General features: G+C 40.1%; 1 protein-coding gene across 1 annotated transcript in view; it reads left to right on the forward strand.

Moving 5' to 3' along the window:
* LOC118343208 (cytoplasmic dynein 1 intermediate chain 1) overlaps positions 1–14,179 on the forward strand; it is a 50,363-nt gene that overhangs the window by 4,849 nt on the left and 31,335 nt on the right. Inside the window, exons 4-7 of the mRNA XM_035681963.1 lie at positions 1,809–1,896; positions 3,115–3,156; positions 4,505–4,564; positions 4,850–4,965. Of these exons, the coding sequence (XP_035537856.1) occupies positions 1,809–1,896; positions 3,115–3,156; positions 4,505–4,564; positions 4,850–4,965 (306 nt within the window). The remainder of the gene's footprint in view (positions 1–1,808; positions 1,897–3,114; positions 3,157–4,504; positions 4,565–4,849; positions 4,966–14,179) is intronic.

Raw genomic sequence — 14,179 nt, forward strand, 5'->3', positions numbered from 1 at the left:
CACTGATGTGTTTTTAATGGTTTTTGGACAACAATGGAGCTCTATGGTACAGAGGAAGAAGGAAATATCAGGGATTTTTTTATAATAAAAAGTGCACCAGACTTATACTATGAATTGTACAGGTCTCCGTGGGTTCTTAAAAAGTCTAAAAATCTAATAGTCTTAGCTTTAAAATGTCTTAAATATAATTTTGACAGGTCTTGAAAATTGTCTTGCATTAATGAAGTTTTTGTCTCACTTTTAAATGTGTTTTTGGGAGAAATGTGTATTGATCATGCTGTAACAACAAAACACCAAAACCATGAAACCAACATGGAAGCAATACCGATTTTCCTTTACCAGCATGGATGGAAATTACACTGTAATGCAAGTTATTTAAAAAAAATAATGAAACGCATTCAATCAATAACTAAGTAACTAACTTAGTTTTGTAAGTTACAGAAACATCCCTTCCCTTAGTACTTTTTACTAGATGTTTTGTTTCACAGTAAAAATTTAAATTAAAACCGCAAGCAGTGATGGTCGGGCCCTCGCACTCGGTGCATGTCGGGGTGTGCTGCCATCGGGTCACGCACCAGTACATCATGACAACACCAAGCTACAAATTTCACAGAAATCACATCACAATCGCCACACAAGGCTCACTTCCTGTTGCCAGTAGTTGACGCTATGACAGCGACTGAATATTGGCAGTTTGATGCGTTTAGGCCAGGGTTAGAGTTTCCATTGTCATGTCAAGGTAGATTTTTGAAGGCATACCACGGTCACACCATTCAATGAGTATGTATGAGGAGCACAACTTTAAATCCTGGAGGTGTTTAAAATTGGCTCACCAAATTTTTTTTTATTTTTTTGGGCCTTTTTCATGCCTTTATTAGACAGAGACAGCTGAAGATCAACAGGAAAGGTGGGTAGAGAGAGAGGGGATGACACGCAGCAAAGGGCCGCAGGTCGGATTAGAACCCGGGCCGCTGCAGCAACACATGAGTCGCCAGCTCTACCGACTGATCTAACCAGGCACCCACACACTACACACTTAATGTAATTGTAATTTGCTGAAACATTTCAGTCCAATTTCTGCCTAACTGATAATAAAGTGATCAGATAACTAAAGTAGGTTAATATCTGTGTTGCCATGTCTCTTAATATTATAGTACTTATGTTTTAATTTTTTTTAATAGTAGCTTTCATCACATTTCATCCCATGTTGATTCCATGATTTCTTTTGCATGTTGTGTTTGGACTGTGCTGAACATTTTTACTTTGACGTGTCACTTCAATAACCACTCCCTTTTACCATCCTTTTCTGTTGTCTGTGTACCTTGAGTGTATCACATCTTGTAATAGGATATTCAGACATGAATACTATATCTACTACTACTCTGAAATGTGATTGAAATAATTGATTAGAAATCAAATGTCTTCCCTTTACTTGTGCACAAATCTGATAGACTAGTGTAGGTTGAATCCCCAGGGCGTCTGTCACTTCCAGCAAGCTTTTGGAAGCACTGTTCTCTAGTGGTCCGAAGTTGTAACAACACCCTAAACACCTCAAAACTGGGTCACTGCTATGCCTGTTATTAGCCGAAGTTATTTATAATGCATCTGGAAATAAAGCTGAGCACAAATTGATAATAAATACAAAACCAACAATGCGTTTGATGCCCTGCCTTCCCTCTCCTTTCTTTTAATCATTTATTTTATTTGTCCATCACTCGTTTTACTTCATTTCTTTTCATCCCAATTTTTTTGAGCAGTCCATTCTTTGCAGCCTTTAATGTTAGATTCATGTTATTTTCATTATTTAGTCCCGACCCCAGTGTCACCCTCCAAATCAGTGAGCACGCCCAGTGAGACGGGGAGCCAGGATTCAGCTGATGGAGGAGCAGCAAGCAGGTAGGTCCAAACCACACACTTCATACCCGAGTTCAATGTCAGAAGGTTTTTTAACTTTTCTTGGGCTTGGGTAAAGAAAGATCCTTTTTGAAACTCCAAAGCTCACTGACAATACTGCACATTCTTTTCACATTATAATCTAAAGCTAAAAGAAGTATTAGATACTCATGTGAAAGAAATCTCACACTAGAAGGTTTTGCTCACTCTTACCGGGCATGCTTTTTAAGAGGTTACCCATAAACTGTTTGCAGTGCCCGAGTCTTAAACTCGAAAGAATCATGTGGCCTAAAAATGATAAAAATGTGAAGTTGCTTTGGGCTGCGGATATTTCTGGATACTTTTGACATATTTTCTGTCTCCTTTCTCGTCATTGGCACAACAGGTTTAGGTAAGGATGAGTGGCACTAATGGTGAGGTGCCTGAATGTTGTATCTGTCACTTGTCATGGCATCCGGTGTTTTGATGACCACTGTACAGCTTATTGCTTCTCATAACTAGTCCTGAGAAGTTTGATTTGATGTTGACATAAGGTCTGTTAGTTGCTAGTTTGAAAATGAGAGCGAGATTTGCAAATAGCCAGATATTATCTATTACTTGGTTGAAACTTCAGAAAGCAGCCTTAGTGAGCAAGCTAATGGAATATTCTACATAGAGCCTAATGTGCATTCACCTTACATTTTTAGATTTGTTAAGGCATGTAGCTGATTTGAGCACAAGTGACAAAATATAATTTCCTCTTCTGTCACTGTTCCCTTGAGTAGAGAGAATGCTTACATATCCATAACACACTAGACCAGTAGCGCAACTATTTACCTTTAAGTTCTACACATGGCTGCTCTGGTGAATTAAACTTGCAGTTGAGAAGAGAGTGGTCATCAAGCACTTTCCATTTGCTTTTTAATGGCATCTGACTGTAGAGGTCAGTGTGTGAGTGATGCCCTCAGAGGTCATTAGTGATGTGTTGTTCTGGTGTGGCCAGGGGTGGAATTGGGGATGAAGAATGTGTGGGAACTCAATAAAGTCCCTAGCAGAAATAAATTCTCTTATACTGTATAAGACTTTTTGTTTCTTTTTAGCTTTTACAAATTGGATTTTACAAATTGGTGAGTTAGTGCCTGGAATGAAATATTTGTTTTCCCCCCCAAATCCACCCTGGATGATGGCATGCCATTTTGAGCTTCTCCATTTGTGGCTGTGTATGTGTGTGTCCCTTCTTAGGTCAGGTTTCTCTAAAAACAAGTCCCAAGCACAGAGCTCAAGGTAAGCATTTTCACGTCAAACCCAGGAACCCCACACCCGTCTTTTCTTTAGTTGAGTTTACCCTCATGTGAACACAGAGAGCCACCCACAGTGTTGTCAGTGGTCTTAGCAATGTGTTCCCATCATGATTTACAAGATCAAAACAGCGCAGTGCCCCTCTTTGCTTCGTTCCTCTGCTCTCCTCGGGTGACTTCCTGTCTGTGCTTGTCTGAAGCCCCACTGTCTCCCTAAACGCCAGCTCGAAAGATTTCCCCTTGCATGAGTTGAGCCACACAAGTCATTTCAGCCTTCACAGAGTTGACAATCTGCTGCTTAAAGTGTCATCGCTGTTACTGTAAAACAGCCGGTCTGTCAGGCTTAAGAAATGCCTTGCCACTCTCACCTGGCTCTGTGTGGCACAAGCTGAAGGTCTAATGGGCGTGTTCACTGGCCCTAAAAGGTATCATCAAAAAGTGTAGTGGTGTTGGAAGCGGTATCCTTTCACAGCGGGTACATTTCAACCAAGTTGCCATAAAACTCTCTAGGTTTCACTTGCTGTTTGATTTCCCTGCAAGCGAGCGATTCCCACCTCCCCAATATAAAGCAGGTTATAACTGCCGGAGAACCATTCTAATGCACTGAATGAGCTTAGCAATTTCCCCGTGGTGTGTCAAACTCGTTGATCATGCATGGCAACTACCTTGTCATGTGTGTTGATCCTTAAAAACGCATTTTATTTTGATTTTCATACGCTGAATGTTATGTGAATATGTACATAGATGATTTATGTTGTGAGGTGGAAATCATCATGTTGCTGGTACATTGTTTGTGGTTTTCATATATCCTTTGGCACAAATTTGCATATGATACATTACACAGAATGTCTTATGGCATACAAACATAAAAAACAACATTAATGTCATACATGTTGCTAAAACTGGAGGCTGCAGATGAGAGAAACAATCAAATCTTCCACACAACAATGGAACATTTTTTGTCTATAAATGTATTGGTATTTTCATCTTGTAGATTCCTGACAGAAGACCAAGAAATCTATTACAAGAGATGAGCAGAGATCTTTAAATAATCAGAGTACATTGAAGCGTAATGAAATATAATGTCTCCCTAATGCATAGCTCTCCCACGCTATATCCACTTATTTAAACATTTTTCCATTAACAGTGCCTGCATGATATTCGATGGGAATTCCTGTGTTAAGCTGTTCTCTAGATAAGTGGTCTGTGGGTGAGTGTGTGTGTGTGCGCGCATACATGTGGGCCAGTGTTTGTGTCTTTGTTTTAATGTGTCTTGTTTGTAAACATGCATGTCCTCTTTTGCTCCCCCCACCCCACCCCGTTGGTGACATTAGGACGCTGCAGTGGGACACAGACCCCTCTGTGCTGCAGCTGCAAGCTGATTCTGAGCTCGGGTACATCTTCCTTCTCTGCTCTTGTTCACTGTCTGACAAAAAAAAAAAAATACTGCAATACATCTTATTTGGCATTGCATGGCACTTATTAATAGTCTAATTTGATAGTCCATATAAAGGGTCAATTACTCTAATGACCCTGAATATTGAGCTACAGGCACAAGACTCTACATGTTATTCATTGCTTTGATTCAGATGGAAACATAGTGTATTATATGTAGGACAATTTTGGTTTAATGCACAATGTAACTATGCTAATAGGAACATCTTGTCTCTGTTACCCAGGCGCAGGATGTTGAGGCTTGGGGCTTCTAAGATCACACAGGTAGACTTCCTTCCCAAAGAGGTGGTCTCTTACTGCAAGGAGACACAGACACCACACACGGCCCACCTATCTGAAGGTGAGTATTTGTGTGTGTGTGTGTGTATGTGTGCATGAGTAACTCCTCTTCCATATGATCTGTAGTATAAGATTCAAGCTGTTTTCACGGTCCATGTGGCACCAGAGGTCACAAGAAGAAACCAAAGGTTTCATGTTGCAATGGTTGTCGTCGTTGTGTGGTTGAATTTGATACTCCTTCGGTTAGCCAGTTCACAGCTTACATGTAAACCTGGAGTGACTTAAAGGCTGACAGATGAAAGTTAGCTAGGATGATTCCTTGTGTGTATGTGTAGTATGCACACAATAATATATATTTGTGCATGTGTGTTTACATATTCTTTAAATCATTACGTTTTTAAATTGTATATATTACCATTATGGCCAATTTAGTATTGCTGAATAGGGAGAGCTGTCATTCATTCCATCACTATTTGGTCTGGGAAGAAACGGTGAACAAGAAAAAACTGTGTGTTTTTGTCCATCTGTGTGTATGTATGTGTTTTTGCGTGTGAGGGTATGTGTGCATATGTGTGTCTCTGCAAGAGGGCGTGCACATCTGTACTGAGCTGCAGTTACTAAACACATCCATATGGTGAAAACTGAGGTTAGTCCTGCACTGGATTTGGCTTAACGTTGGCTGTTGTAAATTCAAGGCATATACATTTGATTATGTTTGTATTGGAGGAGAAAGACAATGGAGATCTGGATGGATGACAGTAGTTCTTCCACTAAATTGAACTTCAAGCCTTTGTTCTCTTTGCAAATGCAGATATACCACTGAGAAATGTCATCTTCACATGTAGGAATGCACATACAAATGCTACTCTACCTACACGCTTTACACACAAACTGACTGTCAGACATATACATACATACATACATATATATGTATATATAAATATAAATAAATTAATAGATATATAAACTGTATATATAACACACACACACACACAAACACACACTCCCTATCATCATCTCTATCTTCCTTCTTTTAGTTGCCAAGACAGCTGGCAGCCATGTGACTGTGAAGGGGTTGTACTTCCTGCTTCCTGTCATTATAATAGATGGTCTGGTGTGGATTCCACTGCCCTCCTCCACCAGCAACCACCACGCACATACACACACGTCTATCCTGATCAGCATCCAAACGGTCCGCCTCAACTCCCCCCCTTTTTCCTTGACAGATCCAGGAATAGATCATTTACTCAACAAGTGCACAGGCACTGACTCACATATGTGCTGGGAGTCATACACATGTGTACACACACGCACGCACACACACACACACACACACACCACACACACACACACACACACACACACTTTTTGCCCAACTCTACATACAGGGACTCGTGTTGTGTCAAAGGCTGACAGTTGCCAAAACAACACACACACACACCACAAACAAACAAACAATATAACTGTTGTAAACTGTACAGGGCAATTAGATAAAGAGATAAAGACTAAACATCCAAACACATGCAGTAGTTACTATTTACAGGTCAAGCTGTCTGTGTATCCATACAAACAAATCCACACTTTGTGGCTGGTTATGCTATATGTTGGTCAATTTGGTCAAGTTTGTTTGTTTTTAGCTTCAAACTGCATTTTCTGGAAGTCCCTGTATAGGCGTATGTGTGTTTGTATGAGAGAGAGAGAGAGAGAGAGAGAGAACATCTGGGAGCCAGAGCAGAGCTGTGGTGGTCTACAGGGAGGTGACCCTGGCCTTAGGAGACCCTTCCTTTGCAGACTACCACAAAGCTTGTGTGTCTGGAGAAGGAGGAAAAGAGGCTGATGGTAGCACCTGCCTGCACTTCTGGCTGCATGTTTGTTCAGGCCTGTTCCTTTTGTTGATTACTGAACCAGCACACAACACGCATCTCATTTTCAGGTTGCAGCTCCAGGTTATGTATTTAGCCCACAACCAACCAAGCAAAGCTGATTACAGATTTCTATTGAATCTTTTTGTTGTTAAATATTATTATTATTATATTAAGTTATTTATAACTATACTGTAGGTCCTTAAAATAATGAATGCAAATCCTTAGTGGATTTGTTAAGGGATGCAAAAATATTCACATATAATAAAATGTCATTGAACCCAACTGTAAGGTTGGGCACTTAGGTCCCATTCAGGACTAAATATAATATATGAAAAGTGGGTGTGTTTGTGTTCCATGTGTACATCTCTGCCGGTCATTAGTGTGTATGTAGTTTTAAACAAGGAGTACCCTTAAAGCTCTTGGTGGCTTTCACATGCAGATGTTAAGTGTTTTTAAAAGGTCTGTTCTAATAGTTGTATATCTAATAGCTGTATAATATAATAATATATACTTTATAATCCACCCTTCTGTAGTTTGGCTATATACACCAAATGCTGATGAAGACAGCATCTTCCTCTTTCTTTCTTTCTTTCTTTCTTATACATTCTCATTCTCTCTTTTATCTCTCTTTTGCTCTTCATTTCTTGTCTTCCTTTCCATTATCTTTTCCTTCCTACCTTGCACCAAACTGTTGTGTAATGTAAGCAACTAATGCTGCCTCTGTGTAATCTTAAAACATATATTATATACAGACAGAGAAGAAAAAGTGGGATTTAGTGGGGAAAAAACCCAGCTGGCTGCTCTGGAGGAATGAACAGAAGAATAAATCTGTTGTCTTAATGATGGTGGTGTGTCTCAAGGCTGTATAAAGCTCTGTGGAGGGACTTCTAGTTCTTTGGATATCTGTATCTGTTTTTAAACTGTGTGTGTGTGTTTGTGTGTGTGTGTGTAGAAATGTTCTTATTGTGTTTAAAGATAATTTCAACAGTGGTTCAGTATCTTTTATAATGTTTAAAGATCACATATGGCCAATGGATGCTTTTTATATTCCAGATATGATCTTTATGACTTTGACTGTTATTAGTGCCTGAATTTACTCGATGACTCTTAATGTAGGAGGTGGTTTCTCATTAAAACTGTAATACTGACATCAAGTGTGTGTGTGAAAGTGTAGTCTCATTGTAATCACTTTAAATCATTGATAGATGACTCAGGGATTCTCTCATGGATTCTTCCCCTCGTGAACTTCTGACCTCCCCGGTTCTCATATCTGCCCTTATGTGCAGGGTGGCTGGTTGCGTGTGCGTGACGTGAGTATGCTTTATGGGAAAGTGTGTGTGTGTGTGTGTGTGTGTGTGTGTGTTGGAGATTTAATACAGCTTTATCAAATTGGATTGATTTGATCTGACTTCGTATGTGTTCATCTTTTACACAAGAGTTTGTGTTTTAATGCTCCCGTGGAGTTGTGTGTGTGTGACTCTCATTTAAACCAGCTAATGATATGGCTTTTCATTTCCGTGACCAATTGCCTTCCTATAATCGTGATGTGTAGCTTGTCTATGTATGTTCCTTTTCCCATTGGCTGCTAACGGATCTGTCTGTCCTGAGTGTCCATTGTATCAGGCAATCGGATTATCCCCAGTCACGGTTGGCTCCAGCTATTTACTGCCATCCTAATGGGTATGAATGGACATGCTTGTCGTGAGGGATGGACGCTATGTCTAACGACATAGCAGGGAAATAAAGTAAGGTCTAATGTGGTGTGTGATAGTAACCTAACCTACTGAGGTCACACAAAGTGTGTGTTGGGTAGTCGGTGTTTCATGCCTCTATCTTAACGCCTCGCCTAACCATGTTGACATGTTGTAGAGAGAGAGAGAGAAGTGGCTTGTATTTTGAATTGACGATGAGCTTTTCACTCAGACAGAACTCAACAGAATCTTGTGAATAAACACTGAAACTGACTCAGATTTAGTAATTAGCACGCTCAGCTTTATTCTGCAACATAATTTGTCTTAAATGTTTCTGAATGTCAGTATTTGGAAACACAACAAAGTCAAGGACATGGCCAGTAATGGTCGCAATATGACAAGTGGATGCTTTTCAGCACACCTGTGGCTGCGTTTAAAAGAGACACTAAAGACTACAGTGTTATGGCTCCTAACAGAGTGTACAGTAAGACATCGACTTTCAATCGAACTAAGATTCTTATTTTCATTGTGATGTGAAACAGAAAAAGCCATACATCCTCACATTTGACACACAATATTTATTCATTAATAATGGATCAAATGACTGGGGTCACTCATTTATCACCCAACAGTCTACAGTTCCTCTCAGCTCTATGGAGGTTTAGTGTCCTTCAGTTCATTGTTCTGGTTTCTATGGCCCCGAAGTTTGATATTTTGGTTCAGTTGCACCGCTGTCATCAGCTTTTTTTTCCAGCCACAGCAAGCAGCTGTTTTATTGCAACAAACTCTACACTACCTACCCATAGCCAGATATTTCCCTCAAGAGTTGGAGACCAACACAGAGCTAAAATAAGAGTGAATGTTGGATTTACAATCGGCAGGTAGCCTGTTTGCCAACATATTCACCAAAACAATTTTATAAGATGATAATATGTAAGTATTGTGTTTTTAGCTTGTGGTGCTGCCCCCAAGTCACCAGAACACATCAATTAATCCAAAAAGCCGGGTTATCTTTCAATAGTTTAATACCACCAGTATAGTAAAAATAGGTTTTAACAGGGGTTTGGCTCCCAAAATTTAAGTTGGGTTGGACTTGGACCCAAGTTTTTTGGGTTTTACCAAAACTTTACTTTGCAGTGACAGTCTTAAATGTGGTACATGAAAACATTTCCCAGTGCTTAATGAAAATGATGCTATGTTTTGTCAACTGTTGAATAGTTTCAGGAATTTCAATGAGACCGTGACCCCTCTCTTATGTCTACTGTTTAACCACAGCAGTTAAAATTTTCCACCTCAATTTTCCCCAGGTCTGACAATATTTTGTAGAGCTAAGTTTTAAACGCCCTACACATGGGAGGAGGGGGTGAGATTTCACATAGTTTCAGCAAAATGTGGGCAACCTTTCTGTCTCCCTCTTTGTTTCTCCCTGCATCCCTCCTCTTGGACTGGCCAATCCTACTTGGCCATGAACAGAGTGAATGTCAGTACTCGGACAAACCCACTCTTTTACTTTACTGATCTCAATCTGAAGATGACTATCGGTGTGTGTGTGTGTGTGCGTGTGTACTTGAGATGTTGGCAAGAACAGGAAAGGTCAAGGGGATTGAACGCATTTTGTGCATGTGCTTGTGCACGTATACTTGTGTGCAGGTTGGCATTGGTGTAGTGTGAGCTTGACCCAGTTTGTAATAAACCGGTTTTACTCAGTTGAGCCTTAAAAGATCCATAATAGGCCACAGTGGAAAAGTAGCCAAAGAAATGGAGAGAAAATGAAGGGAAGGGAGAACGAGAGAATTTAAAAGGTGAAGAGAAATCTTTGGATAGTAGAGAATAAACTGATGATTGAAGGAGAAAGTCTAAGAGAGCAACAAATGGAGGAGAAACAGCGGAGGCCACTGAGGGATGTTGCAGCAGTTATGATATTACAGCAGTAATTGTTTGCAGTGAACCACAAGTAGGCTTTCAGAAATACAAGTCTGTTTGTGTTTGTGTGTAATTTGATGTTGCAACTTTGGAAAACCCCCTTTTTAGGGTTAAAAGTTCACAGGGTCAAGAGTGTGCGTGTTAATGCTTGTGCATCTGTATGCAAGAGTATGTGTGCATGACCCCTCCCCCCCCAATTTATTTTCTGGCCCATTAGTTTTCAGGGTCTGTACAGCTTGAGTGTATAGTTGGTCAGTAATTCACTCCTTAAGTATATTTACTGCAATAAGAGTATTTCTTTTGACTTGTGGTGGACTGGTAATGGCCTCTAATTGCAAGAGAAAACCCATTTCCAAGCACTAATCTTAAAAAGACGCACTCAGAGTTTTGTGAGCGTACTCACACACATGCACATAAGCATACAGATTCATAAATGTAAACACACATGTGCGGACGAACATACATGGGAATGAACAAGCATGCAAACACATAAAACGGTAATGTACACAGAAACACGCGTACACACAGGCAAAGCGTTACCTGAGCTCTACATAATCCCATAATGGAGCAGTTAAGAAACCAAACTGCTAATTTATGACATGATTCTGACTATTGACAGCACATTGGTCCAGTTAGAGTGTTTAGTTTTGTATATTTTTCCACAAACTTAATAATATAGTCCAACAGGCTATTAAATTGGCACCAAAAGTATTTGAATCTGTGTCTAAAATTCATTACTATTACTACTACTACTATTATTACTACATGGTTACAAATTGTTAGTTGGAAACAAAATCTTGTCTTAAGTATTTAAAAATGCTGAAAGTTGTCTCTTGCCTAATGTTTCTTTAATCAGATATTTACTGTTTTAAATGATTTTTTTCTTTTCTTCTTTTCCTTTCTCATTGGACACATGATTACACAGGATCACATCATTGTGCAAATGTAAAGTAATGCTCGAGTGCAGTTTTCTTTTGCTTATAGTTTCTCCTACAAGACATTATCAGGAGGGAAAGTATCACTGTGTTGGACAGTGGGCTGAGGCGCATAGCAAACACTCACAACTCATGAGGTTGAGTTCCTTTAAGTTCCCTCAGCCAATTTATCCTGTGTCTGTCTTTGGCATTTTGTACAACCCAGCGAGCCAATGATGCATTCAAATAAAAACAGTGAATGTAACACACTCCCAGTCTATACGAAACCGACTTGACTGAGGGGTTGTGGGCAGTCTTCAAGGTCCTGAAGGGAGGAATGTGGTTGCATGAGTGTGTGCGTTTTGCATGGTTAGGTACTTATATGTTTCTGTATGTGTCTGTGTATGTGCGCATATATGTGTATGCAGTCACATATGGAAGTGCTTGTCTCATACATTGTTGTTGTTCCAGCCAGGCAGCTACAACAGACTGAACAGACCAGAGAGAGAGAGCGTGTGTGTGTGTGTGAGAGTGTAGGTGTGTGTGTGTGTGTGTGTGTGTGTGTGTGTGAGGTGAGTGTGTGTGTGAAAATGCGTGTATGTTTTCTAAAGACAAAATTCAAAGCAAATAGAGAATAACCGCAGTGAGTGTACCCAGAGGACTGAACAAAATGTACTCTGTTGTTTCACTTTGAATTTGTTCTTATGAAAGTACATTTTAAAATTATCTTTTTTATGTTTGGTGACTTCTAAACATTTGGAGCAGTGATTGTCCTGTGGTAGCAGTTTCTAGAGATACTATTTAAACCAAGTGTGTATGTGCTGTACGTGCAAGTTCACACAAAAACGTATACTTCAGTTCAGACGTGGGTTTTGCTATTATGATCTCCCCTCGTCTTTTCCCTGCAGACACGCATAATCGGCCAACGCTTCTCACTTTCTCTCTTCATAAAACAACTCTGAGTTCGGCTTTCATCATCATCGCCCTCAAAAGGGCACAACCCTCACTCCTGTTTCACTCCCAAAATTGATGGATGGTCCCAAGCGGCTTCTGTCAAAATGGCCCTGGCAGTCAAAACCCAGAAAAACTCTTGATATTAGAAGAAAATAATGTCTTTCACAGTGTGTAAGGTATTCCAAGTGAGTCACAGATGATTGCAATTTTCCCCCATGACCACTGTATAATAAGGTACATGAACCTCTTCTTCATTTACCTCCCTCCCTCCGGCTTTCTCTCTCTCTTTGGCAAAATGGCCATCATCCAAAATAATATTTGCCATCTGATGAGTGCTTGAGATGAGTAGGAATACGGTTTCATGTGTCCCTTTTTAGTCTTTTCAACTGTTTTCTTTTTTTTTTCTCCGTTTCGCTCACATTTTGTTGAACTTGACTTTTTGACATCTGTGCCCCACCCTTCCCCCTCCTTGTTGCATTTTTTATACATGTGTAAAACAACAGTGGGTCTTGAACGTTTGCCTGGGTGGTCTCCCTTGTACTCCGAGATCCCTCCGACTCTCCAGGGATTTTCATTTGAGAGGGTAGCGGTTCACTGCCACAACTAGCCTGCAGCTCATGGCCCTGCTTCACTTTGGTTGTTTCAGGTTTGATGTTTGTTAACCCTTTGTTTGTCATGTTTATGCCTTTTGACTGTTTTATACTCTCATTTGACCAATTTGCACCTTTTAACAGACCAAACTTTTTGAACACGAGCAGTCAATTAAGCATATAAATCCCCTGAACATTGCTATCAAGTCAAAATAAATCTAAGCTGAAACTACAAAAGTTTGTTTTCAGTCAACCCTGATAATCAAAATCAACTGGCTCTCAAATGAGCTTTTTTTCTTGTTGCAACCAATTTAAACCTTACATTTCCAGATCATTATCACAGTTTATAGCTTGACAGTTGATTGAAGTGAAATTTGATAACCATGCTGGTTTTCTGTTTGGCTGCACTGGCGTGCTATGCTGCAACTCTCCAGCAGGGAGCACTCTTGGCACATATACTCAAGCGCTCCCTCAAAGTCTCACCAACCAAAATGAAAATATTTTTTTATTAGAAATGAGTATCAGATGAAGTTAAATTATAGTATTATGAAATAACAGTTTTACAATTAATCTCAATTATGTGTTGCCTTTTTTAATTCTTAATTTGTTTGACAAAATTCCACTTGATTGAAAGGCACTGCTTTCCTTCGCTCATATACTGTAGGTATTGAGCAAAATATGGTTTTGTACATTTATTTGAAAGTGTTGCTGAGGTGCTGGGAAAAATTTTGTCTATTTTAGTACTATATAACTCTGAGCAGCAACCTTTACCAGGCTTATAAAAACAGTTTGCCCCATCAGTCCGTCCATCCCTCATTAAAACAAAATGAAACACCATCGTCATCCGAGCAGCAAACACAGACCTCCGATCACCATCTGAACCACACACACTCACAAACCCACACACACACACAACCCTGTTTCTGAGTGACACAAATCCCAGCTCAGATGACGCGTTGAAAAGTGAGTCGATGCCACAGCGGTGACTTTATGTAAGACTTTTTCTTTCTGTTGGTCTGTCTGTCTCTCTCTCTCTCTCTCTCTCTCTGACTGCGTTTTTGACAGTTTGGAAAGTTTGAAGTCATGGGTTTTAATCACGGCCTTGCGGCAGGACTCAGAGCATGGCGTGGCATGATGGCTCAGTTTAAAGATGTGGGTCTGGGTCATGGCCAAGGCTGGGTGGCACTGCTAGAAAGAGAGGGGGGCGAGACAAAGACATAGAGAGCGAGAAAGAGATCGAGAGAGAATCTATTTCTACTATGGGCTACAATAACGAGAGCTGATTATGTGTGGTCATGCATGTGTGTGTGTACCCTGTAGACTCGGGTGAACATAGTC

Source organism: Morone saxatilis, unplaced genomic scaffold (assembly GCF_004916995.1).
Source record: "Morone saxatilis isolate NCDOM2014 unplaced genomic scaffold, NCSU_SB_2.0 Contig9, whole genome shotgun sequence".
Taxonomy (NCBI): domain Eukaryota; kingdom Metazoa; phylum Chordata; class Actinopteri; family Moronidae; genus Morone; species Morone saxatilis.